The following is an 18448-nucleotide window of genomic DNA, read 5'->3' as shown; positions in this document are numbered from 1 at the left end:
CTAAGTCCAAGTCAAGTTGGAAATTTCATGATAGACTAAAGTTCCAAATGAGTACGCACAAGACCAAATTTTGGATGAGCATATATAAATATATATATAAGGATTTATGTGATGGATTACCTATCATATTAAAGTTCTTCGAGTCTAGTTTCTAATTCTTCAAACTGTTTGTCATTTGGGCCTTCCTACAAGAAGTTATTACCAAATTTCGCATCCGCAGGCCGCGTCCGAAAGAAAGGCTTATAGTGAAGTGCTGCCATAGCATCCAGGTCCGCATCCGAGATTCGAAGAAGAGTGAAGTGGGGATGAGAAACATCTAGGGCAGCATCCGAAACCCAGAAATCTGGGCCTACTAATACAATACAATTTCGGGGTTCATTTTTCCCATTTCATTTGGACGAATTTTGGAGCTCTTCTCCACTCTCTCAAGAACACCAACTCCCCTCTTCTTCAAGGTAAGCAATACCCATTATTTTGGTGTGAAATTATATCATTTTTACACTAGTATTGATGAAATCTACACATAAAATACATAGATCTTCAAGAAATTTCTTCAAGAACTCAAAGGAGGGTTTTGCAAGATTTCTTCCAAAAGGTAATCCTACACCCTTAGACTTATATGTATGGATATATTATGGGAATATGAGTATGAACTAAGTATAAGAACTCATGGTATAGTGATTGGAATCTATAAGTTCCCAATTTAAATACATAACCATTGTAGAGATTGAAAGGTGATTATTTGATAAAATTTTGTTGGTTGGGTGTGGATGGATGGTCATGTAATGTTGGAAGTTATGAATTGTTTAAGAATGATGGTGGGATAAATTATTGGGAAATAATAGTAGTTGGATGAACTAATTCTATGGTTAAGAGATGTAGAGATTCATGCCTACTAGATGTTTGATAAAATGCTTAAATGCCCTAAATTATGGAATTTGTTACTAATATTGGTCCTATTAGATGTTGTTATTATAGATTGAAGTTGATAACAATTCCGGAACATTTTAGAGTTTAAGGAAGCTCAATTGAGGTATATTGGCTAAACTCTTCTCTTAGAATTGAATCCAACGGTGTTTGTGTAATTTGTGTAAGTCCCGAATTGTTCATTATAAATTAACTATTCCGAATAAGCCTTGTGTTGAAAGGTATATGTTCAAAATGTGTTTCGGATGCTCTTATCATATGATGTTATCCTTCGGGAATGTGTTCAAAGCATGAGTTGGGTATAAAAATGTTATGACTCCAAGTAGTGTTTCAAGTGAAGGCTATTATGCCAAATTGTGTAAGAAGTCTCAATGTGCATAAGACTCTTAATTGCTCATAGGTGTACTAAAAGTAATGATTAGGGATTCCTTATTGTTGATAATCTATAAAGATGCTTGAAAGTGGAAGTAGTGAGTTGGGGATATAAAGTTTGAACACCATGCCAAGAATGAAAGCTATACTTGTGGCCAATAGCACCAATGAAATGAAATGATGTGTAAAATATTATGAAAGCCTTGATTCAACTATTCCAAATTGACTCCGAAAATAGAATCATCCAAAAGCTTATGTAATCAAGTGATGTCCAAATGTGGTTGTTCTAACTAATGCTATGCTTGGTAGGTATTTCCAATATGTTTTGAGTTCTTACATATTCATGAGTTGAGATTGTGTATTGCCATTTTTGGGGAAATATATTTCGAGAGTATTCTATGTGATGATGTTTGTGATGATAATCCTTGAAAGTAAAGAAATCAAAACTGTGGAATATGATATACGGTCATAGTGTCTTGAATGAAGAATAATATGTATGGCCAAGGGAGCCAATGAAATAATGATATTGTAAGTAGTTGAAAGTAATTGTGAAGTGATATATGGTGTGAAAGGTTATGAGATGAACGTATTTGTACTTATGTTTACAATGTGTTATAAGATCCTACGCCCTCATGAGGAGATGCTATGGTGTTCCTAAATATTTCAAATGTTTTTGATGTCCTATGATCACCCATGGCAAGTACAAGTAAGTGATGGTATGAACATGAAGTGTGGCCGTTTGCCTAAATGAGAATTATGAGGTGTTGTATGTCCCAATGGTTTCAACTATAGTTGTATGCTTTTGAAATAATGTATGTAAATGACTTCGATGTTAAGTCCCCAAGAATCATGAACTTAGCTAATGACCGTAAGATGACAAGAGAGTATATAATGTAGTGGAAGAGGGATGTCCTATGCTAAGTGACGATAAATCTTATGGATAGCGTATTAGGGCCATGCGCCATTGTAATCGACTTATTGATTTACCATGCATGTTCTAATGTAATGAGTTATGTTTCTCCATGATGAGCATGAACATGAAGTATTCAAATGATATGAGAAATTACGACCGTAAATGTAATGACAAACTATGTCGCTTTGAGTTTATATAAGGTATTGTGATACACCTCCACCCGCATATATTGGGGTGAGGCGGTAGGGCCGCTTTGTGTTGGGATTGTGGTATTGTGATACACCTCCACCCGCATATATTGAGGTGATGCGGTAGGGCCGCTTTTGTTTTGGGATTGTGGTATTGTGATACACCTCCACCCGCATATATTGGGGTGAGGCGGTAGGGCCTCTTTGTGTTGGGATTGTGGTATTGTGATACACCTCCACTCACATATATTGGGGTGCGGCGATAGGACTGCTTTGTGTTGGTATTATAGTATTGTGATACACCTCCACCCGCATATATTAGGGTGAGGCGGTAGGGCCGATTTGTATTGGTATTTTGGTATTATGATACACCTTCACCACATATATTGGTTAAAATCTAGCCCCAGCTGGATCCTGATATCCCATTCTTCTCTTAAACTATATTTGTTAGCTCCCATAGGGCATATCTGAGATAGGTGTGGCCAATTGTACATACCTCTGTTACTGTTGAAGGTAACTCAAAATGCTTATATTTCTCTGCCTGAATTGTAAATACTGATAATCTTCACTAACCAGGTACCTCGTACCCTTCTTCACCTTCCTTCTTTTACTTGTTGAAACATGTATCTACCTTTTGATTCTCTCGTTGCTTTTTTACCATATGGGTGGATAGATATTCATACCTTAAGGATCCTTATCAAGAAGCTTATGCATCTTAGTACACACATGATCTGTAGAAGACCTTACATTTACTCATCATAAGTATGATGCAAAATCGAGTTCCTCTGACCTAAGTTTCAACACATTTATGAATGTAACTTGTGATGACCTTTGCCAACTTTTATTCCACAACTCGCGTGACTTCAAAACATAATACACAACTATCATACAACTAAAATAACTCATAACATAACCTACTTATCATGTTAAGAACCCTGGTATCACCACAAAAGTACATTTTATAACATTCCCAACTTGTCGATTTTCGACGAAACTTATTTTCTTCAATTTGTTTAGCTTCTAAGCCTTTCAACCCTCTTGGTACTTGTTATCCATGGTCTTAAAGATTTGTAACCTCCAAGGTAACATGATTAACTTACTTTATGTACTTTCAAAGACGATCTCATTTATGAGCTTACATTAACTGACTTACGACACACACACTAACATCAGTCGCTGAAAACAATCTTGGCCAACTCTGGACTCCTTCAATATTCTTCGGATCTACCTTGATCCCCTCACTCTACACCGCATGAATCAAAAACTCCACTGAATCAAGCCATAATTCTCACTTCGAGAATTTTGCATACAACTTCTTTCTCAAGGTCTGGAGCACTATCCTTAAATATTGCTCATGATCTTCCCGACTGCGGAAGTACACCAAGATGTTGTTAATAAACATAATGATGAATGAATCAAGATAAGGCTGGAATACACTGTTCATCAGGTGCACAAATGTTGCTGGGGGATTGGCCAGCTCAAATGGCATCACAAGGAACTCGTAGTGACCATACTGAGTCCTAAAGGCAGTCTTCGGAATATCAGGATCCCAAATCTTCAGCTGATGATAATGTGACTGCAAATCAATCTTTGAGAACACTCTGGCACCATGTAGCTGATCAAATAAGTCATCAATGCATGGCAATGGATACATGTTCTTCACTGTAACCTTTTTCAACTACCGATAATCAATACACATGGGCATAGAACCATCCTTCTTCTTCACAAACAAGACCGAAGCACCCCAAGGTGAAACACTAGGCCGAATGAAGCCCTTATCAAGCAACTTTTGCAACTGCTCCTTTAACTCCTTCAGCTTCACTAGGGCCATACGATATGGTGGAATAGAAATGGGCTGAGTGCCCGACAACAAGTCAATATCAAAATCGATATCCCTATCGGGCGGCATGCCCGGAAGATCCGCTGGAAATACATCTGGGAAGTCTCTCACTACCGGAACTGACTCAACCGTAGGAGTATCAGCACTAACATCTCTCACAAAGGCTAGATAAGCATCACTCCCCTTCTCAACCATCCACTAAGCCTTTAGAAATGACACAGTCCTACTAGGAATATAATCCAAAGCACCCCTCTACTCTAATCATGGCAAACGTGGCATAGCCAACGTCACAGTCTTGGCGTGACAATCTAGAATAGCATGATAGGGAGACAACCAGTCCATGCCCAAGATAACATCAAAGTCTACCATACTAAGTAACAATAGATCAACTCTGGTCTCAAAACCACCAATAACAACTAAGCACGACTGATACACACGGTCCATAATAATAGAATCTTCCACAAGCGTGGACACATAAATAGGAAAACTCAAAGAATCACGAGATATATCCAAATACGGAGCAAAGTAAGATGACACATATGAATAAGTAAATCCCGGATCAAATAAGACCGATGCATCTCTATGGTAAACCGGAACCATACATATAATGACTGCGTCTGAAGCAACTGCCTTCGTCCTACCCAAAAAAGCATAGAATCAGGCTTGACCTCCCTCTCTAGGGCGACCTCTACCTGCATGTCCCCCACCCCTAGCTGGTTGTGCGAGTAGAGCGGCAACTGGGGCAGCAATCATGGCCTGAGAAGTCTGTGGACCTGATTGAATCCGTGGAGCCTGATTAGTTTATGGAGGAGCACCCCTCCTGAGTCTTGGGCAGTCTCTAACCATGTGACGGGTATCACCACACTCAAAGCGAGCTCTTGGTGGGTGTGGCTGGCTCAGGCCTTGTCGGCTGGACTGACCGCTAAAGGAACCCCATGCAGGAGGTGCACTAGAAAGTGGCTGAGCAAAGTGTGAAACCTGAGATCTCGGAATAACTGGAGCACCACTAGAAGTTGGAAGTGCTGAATGAACTAGATATCTCACATAGACTCTACCATGACGGGATGTAGCTGCAGCATGACCACCACTAAATCCTCCCGTACCACGGGGCCTCTTGGCCTCCCTGTCCTCTCTCTCACTACCCCGCATACCCTCACACCTCCGTGCAATCTCTACCACCTACTGATATGGGGTATTTGTCTCCAACTCTCGAGCCATGCTGAACCTAATACCATAGTTGAGCCCCTCGATAAATCGACGGACTCGCTCTCTGACTGTAGAAACCAAGGCAGGTGCATTGTCTGGACAAATCACTGAATCGGACAGCATACTCTGACATTGTCATAGTACCTTAGCATAGCTGCTAAAACTCCGCACCATGCATCCCTAAGGGTTTGGGGAACAAACTCTCTCAAGAACAACTCTGAAATCTGAGTCCATGTAAGTGAAGCTGCATCGGCTGGGATACCCTCCTTGTACAACTGCCACCATTGATACGCTGCTCCCGACATCTATAATATAGTAAAAGAAACCTCACTCATCTCCACAATACCCATGGTGCGGAGAATATGGTGGCACTCCTCTAGAAAACCATGTGCATCCTCTGAAGCCAAACCATGAAGATAAGCACAAACGTCTCTGTACCAATCCGCAAGACTCTACTAAACCTGCTTATGACTCTTAACACCTATGAACCTAGATCTCTGATACCAACTTGTCACGACCCCAATTTTCCTCTGTAGGATGTCGTGATGGAACCTAGTCTCTATGACTAGGTAAGCCTAACAGTTAATACAAACTTGACAGAAATAATTAACATAATACTAAAACAAAGCTGTACAACTAATATAAACTTTCAAAATCAGAATCAACAACAATACACTCCCCAAGACCGGTGGAACTGAGTCATAAGCTCTACAGAGTAAAACTAGAATATCTACTACATCACTGTCTGAAAGAAAATATAATAGGAAATAAGAATAAAGGAAGGTGACTCCGAGGCCTGCGGACACCGAGTAGGAATACCTTGAAGTCACCGTAAAGCAGCTAACAGATGATCACTAATGACCGGCATAAACAAACGTACCTGAATCTACACAACAATATGCAGAAGCATAGCATGAGTACACTACAATGGTACCCAGTAAGTATCAAGCCTAACCTCGATAGATTAGTGATGAGGCCAGGTCAAGACTCTTACTAGGATATAAATAAATGGTATGAAAATATAATAAGGATAAATAATGGAAAGTGGAGAAATAACTAATGCGAAACAGTTAACAGCATGAACTAATACCAGAATTGTAAGCACAGAAATAACATAAAGAAATCAGTTAAGGAGAACCACACTGATCATATACGGACAATAACTTACAACAACAAGGAAGAGAAAAACAACAAGAATCACAATGAGGTATCGCCTTGTGTACAATAAGAATCACCACCGAGGTACCCCTCGTATTCATAATTCACAATCTCAATCACAATCCTTCCTTATACTGCCGCGTGAGCCTTACATTTGAAATAGATTTGGAAAATGGTTTTCCCAAAATAGCTACACGCAGTTTAGCCCACCTTATGACACTGTGTGGCTTCACTTAGTTCCCCTATAAGTAACACGTACATAAATCCCAACTTATACTGCCGCATTCACATTAACCCCAAGCCTTATACCACCGCATGCGCGTTAGTATCACATCACAATATCAACTCGCACCACAAGTACCCATATATCACAGATTTCCAACAATCAACAATATCAATATTTCCACAACAATAGCCCATGGCTCTACCACAATGTGTACAAGAATATCAACAATAAGAATGAATGTAAAATTCTCAACTAGAAAGATATCTTAACAACTATCAACTTTACTTCAAAATGATACGGCTTCTACAACTTCAACACCAATAACTCAACAATAAGAAAGATAAAGTGTAACTACGAACCAAATACAATTAACTCACAATGGAAGGAATGACATGACTTCAAATGAGAATAATAGCAACGAAGGAGATAACTAGTAACAATGACTTCAAATAATAATAATTAACAATGAAAGAGATAACATATACAATGACTTCAAGTAATGATAATCAACAATGAAAGAGATGAAACGTAGCAAATAAAGGGGAAATAAGCTCAACTAAAGCATGAGAGCAATTTATCAAGTAGGATGTACAACAAGTGTTAAACAAATCAATTAGGGAATATGAGGATAGACTAACACAAATAAGAATAGATTGACTATAAGAACTTAGAACATGATATGTCATTTTAATTAAAGCATCGAAATAGTCTTAGTAGCCTAAACCTATCAAATACCACGTACAACCCATGTACCTACTTGTCACCTTTCGTACACGGCTTTCACATAGTACAAATGAATCAATCAATACCAATCCTAAGGGGTAGTTCCCCCACACAACGTTAGGCAAGATACTTACCTAAACTAGACCATTTCAACACTCAAAAATAGCTTTTCCCTTAAAATTCGCCTCCACACGGCTCAAATCTTACCAAAATCTACTTAATATCATCAAACAATGCTAGGGAAATCAATTACAATAGATAAATTTAAGATCTTTACACTTTTCCCAAAAAGTTAACAAAAGTCAACCCAAGCCTGCCCGGTCAAAACTCGGGTCGAATGGTAGATTTCGACTACCCATGACCCCACGAGTTCATATATGTGATTAGTTCCAAAATCCGAGTCCAAATCGACACTCAAAACTCAATGTTTTTTTTTTTCAAAAACTTGACAAGGTTTCACAAATTATCACTTTGATTCACATAAATTTGATGTTAAAATCTAAGATATATTGATGGAATATGATTAGAAATGGATTAGAATCACTTACCCAAAGTTTGTAAGTAAAAATCCCCTCTCCAAATTGCCTCTTACCGAGTCTAGGGTTCAAAAATAAGAGAATATTTTCTAAAATCCCGTCTCCCAACCCTTTATACTAGCTACAAATGTCGCATTTGCTACACAAGATTCGCATTTGTGAATCCTCACAATTGCAGACTAGGGATCGCATTTGCGAACCCTGACAGCCTCAAAAAACAAAGCATTTGCGATTGAGGCTTCATAATTGCGCAGTTGGACCTAACCGCAAAAGCAAACAATTATTTGCAATTGTGAACATAGCCAAAATCTTGCTGCCTTCGCAAATGCGAAGGGGAAGTCGCAATTGCGACATCTATCCCCCAACTGTCACCTTCGCAATTGTGAGGCTGCTGCTCGCAATTGCAATAACAGAGCACCAGCACACCAGTAGTTCATTTTAAGTTCAAAAACATTCCGATACATGTTTGGAACTCATCCGAGCCTCGAGACTCCAAACCAAACATCCACACAAGTCTAAAAATATCATACGAACCCTCTCACGCAATCAAAACACATACATAACATCTAAAACTACGAATCGAACTCTAAAATGCATGAATTTTAAAGTAAAGTTCAAGAATCTCTAGAATTACAACTAAACATCTGAATCCTATCAAATCAACTCCAAATGGTATCAAATTTTACAGAAAAGTTCTAAATAGCATGACGGACCTATTCCAAGTCCTAAATTCAAATACCGAGATCAATAGCTAAAAGTCAACCTACAGTGAAACGTTTCAACGTCAAATTTCCAAATTTCAGCAAATCAACACAAATCAACCTACGAACTTCCAAATTCAATTCCGAGCATACGACCAAGTCTGAAATCATGATATGAAGCTATCGGAGCCATCAAAATATAGTTTTGGGGTATATTTCACAAAATTTAAAGTTTGGTTAACATTTCTAATTTAAACTTCTGAGTCAAGAATCAAAGGGTCCAAATTCAACCTAAAAGTTTTGCAGAACGAAACTAACCAACCCCGCAAGTCATAAAACTATAAACACACATGTGTGAAGCATAAAAAGGGGTAACGGGGCGCAATTACATAAAATAACCGGTCATTTCATTACGAAAACCCTAATCATTTCCATACAACTCGGCCAACCCCCCCTTCCCCTTCCTCTCTCATTTCTCTCAACACACCAAACCTATCAGTCGAAGAGCCTTGCACAAATTAGTGCAAGGTCATGAATCATTGCCAGAAATCATCCACTTTGTCTTCATTACCCACGATTCTCACTGAATCTTTGCTCATTTCGTCTTTGAGATTCAAATTCCCCAAATCCAAAAACCCTAGCATACAAACGAAACATCAAATCTCCAGATTTCTCTTGTGCTATGTTAAATCGAAGCATACATGGAGCTTCTTCAGAGTCTCATGATGAAGATTCTATACCTAGAGGTCAAACACAGTGACCTATGGGTTTCTGAGCCTTGTCCGATAAGTTTGCCTTCAACGGTCAACTTCTTTCTTTCCAGGTAAAATCCCTATTGATTTCCCCCTATTCTTCTCTGATTTTACTCGATTATGCTCACATCACCACCCCTCTATCACCTTCCACTACTAGTTTGAACTCTGTTGAACCCTAGAGGTATTTTAATGCCACTATAAATAGGGGCTTTAATGCTCTCACCTAACAACAAGATACATACGAAATCATTTAACAAAACAGAAAAATATCAATTTCTTAGTCATGAGTAGTGAAATAAACGAGGGATTTTTAACTAGCTTTTGATTTTCTTTCTGATTCTGAGCTCTACACTTGTTGGAGTTTGAGTTCTTGACTCTAGACGGCTAAGAAAGAGTCCTTATTTGGTTTCCTGCCCTAAAGGAGGTCAGTGTACTTCGACTTTTCTTTTCTCTCAATTTTTTTGGTTTAAAGCATGCATGCTCTATTGATGATTGTTACTATTCATAATGTATTGTTATGGACTCATGTTTGATGATCATGTTTTGCGTATGAACCAGTTGTTTCCCTTAGTATCCTGAAGTTAAATCAATACTAAGCAACTACTTTTGTGAGCTTAATCAAAGCTCTTTAAGTTAAGCAATTTGTGTGTTAATCAAAGCTTATATAACTAGTTAAAGAGCCTCAATGATTCTTTATACTTTTTGTGACTTCAAATTTTCCTGATAATTTTGATGTGGCTCTCATGTTTGCTCTACTGATCTTTCTTTAAAGTTACTTGTTGATTTGTATCATGCACTTAAGGTTACTTGTCTGATAAACCAAAACTAAAGGTATGAACGCTTAAGGTTAAAAACATGGCAGTCATTTTAAGACATATCAGTGTAAGTTGTTTGGGTTGTTTTTCCCTCTTCCAATGTGCTTATATGATTCTGAGACCTCTTAAAAGCTCACTGTAAAGGTTTTTGTCAACTTCCATGATTATGTGACCATATCTGTGAGCCTCACCCAAATGTAAATATGTTCTAGAATAAAGTTGGAATAAGTTCTAATCAATTCTTGCAGTTAATCTTATATGAACTTTGATTGCTACTATTAACCTATAACAAGCATGTTTAGATTATCTTCAAGGATCTAGTTAAGAAATAGAATTTGGTTAAGGGTTATAGTTGTTGTATTTGTGGATCATCTCTAGAATTGGTCATCAGAAACAAGAACTTCATCATGTTAGGACTAATCTACTGAACCTATTTAACTAGACTAATTGTCCTGCTACTAGAACCATGATTATTTCATATGAAACCTTCCTTGTTCTAGACTTCTTTACTGAACCTATTTGTTTGAATCTATGTTGTTTGACACTCTACCATGTTGTAGTCTTGTAGCCCTTAAGGATATCTCATGTATGTGCTTAATTGTCTTCTCTTGGATTTCTGCACTCATTCCTGTTATTAAACAAACTTCCTGCTTATCTTTCATACTCGTTCCTGTGTCTTCATGTTGCACTATCACTAAAGAAAAATGAGCCTTGCTAAGCCCACATAAGTCAGCTGTGACTTATTTATAAATTTAGAGGAAGCTCTAGATGCATACTTGTTTTGTTAGAACATTACCTTGTGTTTACATGAATGTCATTATTCATAACGAGCTTAGTATGAATGTGAGACTATTATTCATTTTAGTAAAGGTCAATATGTTTGCTTAAATATCCCTTAGAGATTCTGAATAAAGCTATTAACCCATACATCTAACATAAGTCAAGACCTAGTCTAACGTATGAACCCCTGATTAATTCACACATGGTCTAATAGCTTGTCAAGGTATTATGAGTAAGGACTCTTGTAAACTTGAACTTATCAGCAGATGTATGTGTCTCCTTATTCCTTAATCATATAACTTAATGTTTGGGTTCCTAAAATGATCTACTGCTATTCCTTCTCTTTGGTTGTACATGTAATTGGTTTATTTGACCATTCTTGAGTATGTTAAAGATGTTGACAGTGTACTGCATATTTGTGGTTGGATTGTGATCCCTATGGTATTATCTATCATCTCATATTCATACTAGTATTCTGTATAATCTCTGTGAGGATTGTATATACCTTTGCGTTATTGTTACTGTTTTGGAGTTACAGTCAGTGCCTTATTGGCACTTAAACCTATAGGGAAGAGTATGTGTGAGTTGGTTAAGGGTATTTAGGAGTAAGGTTTAGTTTGTGGTTAAGATTCCCTCCCTGACACAAGCACTGCTCGGGGTCCCTGAGACCCTTGTGAACTCTGAAGTACCAGGGATCCAAAGGGTGTCTTGGCTATAAATGAGACTTTACCTTAAGCTCTTAATCATTGACATTTGTTAATCCCTTTAGGATTACTGGTCAATGAAAGAAAGGCTTCACATAGGATTTGTTTACTCAATTTGACTTCATATTAATTGTATTATCAATCACCAGCATTTGTTACAGTTTCTTCCTATTTTGGGCCTTGTGTTGGTCTTATTTGTATTTAAGTGTTGGGCCTTATCACTATGGTCTTCTTTTCTATTTTTTGCACATGTGATTGAAATGGGCTTGCTGAGTTCTCAAGAATGCAGGCCCAAGTTCCAGCCGTAAGTCAGAGGTCACTGAAGCTGCTGCTTCTGTTCATTGTCCGTTGGGCCTAACGTTTCTTCAGGCCCAAACCACTAGTCCAGTTCCCTTTCCTTTATTACTTTACAGAATTTGATGTTGCCTATATGTGTATATAGCACTGACAATGTTGAGTGAATACTTTCTTTTATTACCTTTGAATTACTTTAGAAACTTTGGCAAGCTAAAAATCATAGGTAAAATCAAAAAAGAAATTGCTCTCGTACAATAGTTAAGCAACTTTAACATACTTAATCATTTCTGTTATATAGTTTTCACTTTCGCATGTACTAACCATTTTCATGGAATTCTTTGAAGTTCAAAAACATATTCAAAAGTTGATAACCCTTTTCTTAAAAAGATCAAAATCGGGCAAACGATTTCAAGATCGTGTTTTCTAAAAACCAAAACGAACATAGTCGCAGTCAAGGATATTTCAAACGATTTTCTTCTAAACTTGGGTACAAGTTTTGAAATCAATCTAAGGTATATCTAAAACCGCCGTCTTCAAATAGCCTTACTTTACTAAAGTTACACAAATAGTCGTTTTACCTCAAAGATAAGATATTTTAAAACCAAACCATGTTTACAAGTTTACAAACTTAGACATTATAAATACACTTCCAAAACTCTTTCAATTATGTAGACATATTTCAAAGGACTTTTATAAGTGAAACCTATACTCTCTTCTTTCAAAGTACATATATTATCCCCCTTTCAAAAGTGATAGGTTTTAAACATGACATAGAGTAAGTTATACCCTTTTAAGCACTAACCAAGTGGAATATAGACATTTAATTCCTAAACCTAGTCTAAATCCTATTGATCTGCCTTAGGTAGATTCTAGGGGGTGCTTAACACCTTCCCTTAGAAGAACAGGAACCCTTACCCAAAATCTCACTGGTTAGCGGACTAATAAGATAATGATTTGATAACTTAAACAGGTATCCTAGTATACCTTTAAATATTATGTGGCAACTCTCTTTTGTCATCAACAGGGAAACCACTAGTTGAATCTTGTTTTGACTCGTGCAAAATATGGTGCAACATCAACAAGTCTTAATCTCCGATTACCAGTAATTCCTGAATGTTCATGTTGACGGCCAACCTGAGTCCCAGAATGCAAGCCTCATATTCAGTTATATTGTTGGTGCACAGGAATCTGAGCTTAGCAGATACCGGATAGTGCTGGCTGATTTCTAATATTAGGACAACTCTTATGCCCACTCCCTTGAAGTTTGCAGCCCTGTCGAAGAACATTCTCCAACCATCATATGCTTCATCGATATCTTCTCCTATGAAGGACACTTCCTCGTCGGGAAAATACATTTTTAATGGTTTGTATTCTCCGCCTACAGGATTCTCTGCCAGGTAATCGGCCAATGCTTACCCCTTGACTGCTTACTGAGTCATACAGACGATGTCGAACTCACTTAGCAATATCTGGGACTTTGCTAGCTTGCATGTAGATATAGGCTTCTAGAAAATGTACTTTAAAGGATTCTTGATATGAGGTATGTGGTGTATGCACAGAAATAATGCCTCAACTTCTAGGTTATCCACGTTAGAGCACAACAAGTACGTTCTAATAATGAATATTGAGCTTCGTAAGGTGTGAACTTCTTACTTAGATAATATATTGGCTACTCTTTTCTTCTGGTCTCATCATGTTGTCCCAGGATGCATCCGAAGGCTCCGTCCAACACAGACAGGTACAGTAATAAAGGTCTCCCGGGCTCTAGTGGGACCAACACAGGAGGTTTGGATAGATACTCCTTGATTTTGTCGAAGGCTTTTTGACACTCCTCAGTCCAACTTGTGGCAGCATCCTTCCTCAGCATCTTGAAGATTGGTTCACATATTATCGCTGATTGTGCTATGAAACGGTTGATATACTTGTTGCGGCCCAAGAAACTCATTATATCCTTCTTGTTCTTTGGTGGCGGCAGATCCTGAATGGCTTTGATCTTTGACGAATCCAGCATAATGCCACGGCAACTGATGATGAAACCTAGTAACTTCCCAGCAGGGAATCCGAAAGCACATTTTGTAGGGTTCAACTTCAGGTTGTACTTTTGTAGTCAGTCGAAAAACTTTCTCAGGTCGGCTATGTGATCCGGACTCTTCTTAGATTTGATGATGACATCATCCACGTACACTTCTATTTCCCTGTGTATCATATCATGAGAGAGAGTGTTCATGGCCCTCATGTAGGTTTCCCTAGCATTCTTCAAACTGAACGGCATCATCTTAGTAGTATACCCCCCATGGTGTAATGAAGGTTGTCTTCTCTACATCCTCTTTGTCCATCCAGATATGATGGTATCCTGTGAAGAAATCAACAAAGGATTGGAGTTCATGCTTGGCATAGTTATCTATCAATATGTATATATTTGGTAGTGGAAAATCATCCTTAGGACTTGCTCTATTCAGATCTCGGTAGTCAACGCACACCTTGACCTCCCTGTATTTCTTTGGTACGTGCACGACATTGGCTAACCAGGTTGGATATTTAACCACTCGGAGGACTTTGGCTTTGATTTGCTTGGTAACCTCCTCTTTTATCTTCAAACTCATATCTGGCTTGAATTTTCTGAGTTTTTGTTTTACTGGTGGACAAATGGGGTTGGTAGGTAGCTTATGAGATACTATATATATGCTCAACCCTGTCATGTTATCATAAGACCATGCAAATATGTCCTTATATTCCTTCAGAAATCTGATGTACTTATCTCTATCCGACGGTGATATATGAATGTTAATGCGAGTTTCTTTGACCAATTCGGAATCTCCCAAATTAACTGCCTCAGTTTCTTCCAGATCGGACTTTGGTTAATTTTCAAAATCCTCTACTTCCCTGACAATTTCCTTAGGTATTGCATCGTTTTCCCATTCTTCTGAATCACTTTTATTATGTTGCGTTGTCTCATTACATGTTACTGTTGTAGATTCAACATGATAGGAAATAGTTATGCTGAAAAGAATGCAGAGAGATAATATTATAAATAAACAAAGAGAAATGATGCATTAATTAAACTTAAAACTGTCAGACAAACACGGCTCGATTTCTCGAGTATTTATTTCAAAAAAAAATATTGAAATGTCTTAAATTCAACAAAACAATTTTTAAAGGAAATCATGCTAGTTCTGCCGGGCTACTCAGGTGCTCGTACGAGCCCGGGATGGTGCAGCTGTCTAGTTCCTGAGAATGGCTCCATCTCTTACTGTCTAGATGGTAAGGTCCTCCTCCTTCTCCCCCAATATCACATTGCAATCCATGTCTCCCTCATTCAGAAACAGGTTCCTCATGCCATCTAATATCTCATCTTCCTCGGAACCCCAAATCACGTCGGCCTTGCCGGAATGTCTGATGCAACAGTGGTATCGGTTAAGGCAATGGGTAATAGGAGTCATATCATGGCGATGACCAATCCTTATATTCTTTTATAGTGTATTCGTGCCCGAGACCAAAGGTCATTCCTTGAGTATGTAGTCATATTGGTTATGTTATCCCTTGAAGATTGGGGCCGAGACCTTTGCCCAGCTCATACCCCAACCAATGTAGCATACTTAGCACCTTGTTGCACCACCATTTTCCTTTCTCAGCTGTGTTTATCCACTTGATACTATAGAATATTTCTCCTCCCAACTTTCTTCTATTTTCAACTGCTGGTACGATCTGGTTGGTATAAATAGGATTGTTTCCATCTCCGTGAATAACTACCTCCTAATGATTCCACTTGAACTTCATGGCCTGATGCAAATAGAAGCAACTGCCCCATCCATGTGTATCCATGATCGTCCCAACAACAGGTTGTAGGTGACAGAGATGTCTAATACCTGGAGCTCGACATCGAACATGGTTGGGACTATCTTCAAACCCAGGTCAATTTCTCCAACTGTAGCCCTTTGGGACCCATCGAATGCCTTCACGTTCATGCTTCCCAGCCGTATCTTTGGTATACCTATGCCCAATCTTTTCAGGGTAGTCAAAGGGCATATATTGAGACTCAAACCCTCGTCATTCAAGACTCATACAATGAACTTGTCTTCATACTGCATGGTGATGTGTAGTGCTTTGTTATAACTCAAACCCTCCGGTGGCAACTCATCATCGTGGAAGGTGATCTTGTGTGTCTCTAGCACTTGTCTCACCATATTTGTCGTCTCTCCACTAGTGATGCCAATAGCTACATAAGCTTTACTTAACACCTTCATCAAGGCATTTTTATGCGTGTCTGAATTTTAAAACAATGAAAATATGGATATTTGAGCATGAGTTTTGGTTAGGTGATCAACAATAGAATGCTCCTTTGCTTGTACCTTTCTCCAAAGATCATCGGTACTTGTTTCCACAACAGGCGGTTTTGACGTGGTCTCCTTTTTTGTTCCTCCCTTAGCGAGGTTTTAAAGCGTGTAGACCCAGCATGTTCTAGTTATTCCCTAGGCGGCACTCATTTTTTCCTTCTTGGCTTTCTCTTTCCTTCTTGCCTCTTCCACATAATCCCATGGAATAGCATTAGATTTGTACGATGGCGATGGAGCCACCATCATAATGAACGGAGGCCTAGATGTAGCCACTTAAACCCCGAACGGTTTGTACCACAATTGATGAGAGTGTGACAGGAGATGTCATAGCAGTGTCTCCTTCTCGAATAAGACTGATGGTTCCCTCCTGGTCCCATTCTTCATCAGTCTCGATCATGTTTACTCCCTCACCCATGTGGTCGGGAAGAAGGTTATTGCGGACATTAGGTGTGAATTTCTTTAGCTGTATCACCTTGGTATAAATCAATGTCTGGATCTTGTCTTTCAACATGCGACATTCCTTAATGGTGTTTCCTTTCATGCCTGAGTGATACGCACAAGTTTTGTTGGTTTTGACCCACTGGGAGGGATTTTCAAAAGCGATTGTAGGAATGGGAGTGACATAACCAGCCACCTTTAGTCTCTCATACAATTTAGCTATGGGTTCGGTGAAAGGGACGTATTATCTAGGAGTTCTGCGGTCAAAATTTGGTCAGGGTTTTGGATAGTTCTAACGGGCAGGTGGAGATTAGTAGTAGTATGCTGGCTGGGTATTATAGGTGTGGTAGGTGGTAGCAGGGTAATGATATTTTGGGGTTAAGGATGAAATGTTTGTGGGGGTGTTTAATAAGTGAGGGGAGACTTCGGTTCTTGGGATACCATTACGGCACCCATTTCTTTATACTTAGAAATACCTCTAGACTGCAAAATTTTATTGGTGGCCTGCAAAGCTTCAAAGTTGGTAACCGTGCCACTCTTGATGTCCTCTTCAATTCTTTCCCCCAACTTCATTATGTCATAGAACTTGTGATTCTCTATGACCATCAATCTCTCATAGTACGGTGGGTCCTAAGCTCAGACGAAGAATTTGTTCATTTATTCCTCCGCTAGCGGTGGTCTTACTTTAACAGCTTCTGATCTCCAACGGGTGGCATACTCGCGGAAGGTCTCCGTGGGTTGCTTCTTGGGATTCTGGATGTAGAAAACATCTGGTGTGTTCTCCGTATTGAACCTGAATCGGTCAATAAAATCGGATGCCATGCTTACCTTATTAGGACATTTCTTTGGGTTCTGACTGATGTACCAAGATAAAGCATCCCCAGTGAGACTTCGCATGAATAACTTCATGCGGATTTTCTCGTTCTTGCCTACTCCTACGAGTTTATTGTACTAAGTTCACAAATGCACCTTGGGATCATCGGTGCCATCGAACATTTCAAACTTTGGGGGTTTGTAACCCTCCGGTAACTCCACATCTTGTTGGATACACAAATCTTCATAATTCAATCCTTCCATTCCCTTTCCTCCCTCGACATTCTGGACCCTTCCAGACAACTTCTTCAGTTCCTTGGCCATGTTTCGGATGAGCTGGTCCTTTTCGATAAATTCAGGTAAGTATAGTGTTTGATGCGGGGTGTGTGGTAGAGTTTCCATGTATATTGGGTTGCTTTGGTAAATTCCAGGGACTTGAGTGTATGGATGATCATTGATGGATGCTTGGGGTGGATCGTGGGTAGGTTGTGGTACATTTTAAGGAGTGGGGTAGGTGGCGGTTTACGGATATTGGGTCGTATTATTGTGGTGTTGTTGAGGAGCTTGTAGTGGTGGTGGGTTTAGATTTTATGGGGGTGAGGGGTTGTGGTATTGTTGTGTAGAAGGGGGATTTTTGGAGCTTGTGGATTTTGGGGTTGTGGGTTCTGGGGTTGCGTCTAGTTTTGAGCGGTGGTATTCTGATGATTGATGTCGGGGACATT

At 39.0% G+C, this 18448-nt stretch overlaps 1 protein-coding gene across 1 annotated transcript; it reads right to left on the bottom strand.

Annotated features, from left to right (window-relative positions):
* Positions 1-17570: 17570 nt before the first annotated feature.
* On the bottom strand, positions 17571-18050 carry LOC138899875 (uncharacterized). Its single transcript, XM_070186572.1, has 2 exons — positions 17883-18050; positions 17571-17765 (listed from the first exon to the last, which is right to left on the bottom strand). Exons 1-2 carry the CDS (start codon positions 18048-18050, stop codon positions 17571-17573), a joined length of 363 nt encoding a protein of 120 aa, XP_070042673.1.
* Between the last annotated feature and the right edge of the window lie 398 nt (positions 18051-18448).

Source organism: Nicotiana tomentosiformis, chromosome 10 (assembly GCF_000390325.3).
Source record: "Nicotiana tomentosiformis chromosome 10, ASM39032v3, whole genome shotgun sequence".
NCBI lineage: Eukaryota > Viridiplantae > Streptophyta > Magnoliopsida > Solanales > Solanaceae > Nicotiana > Nicotiana tomentosiformis.
This window is presented reverse-complemented; position numbering and strand designations above follow the sequence as displayed.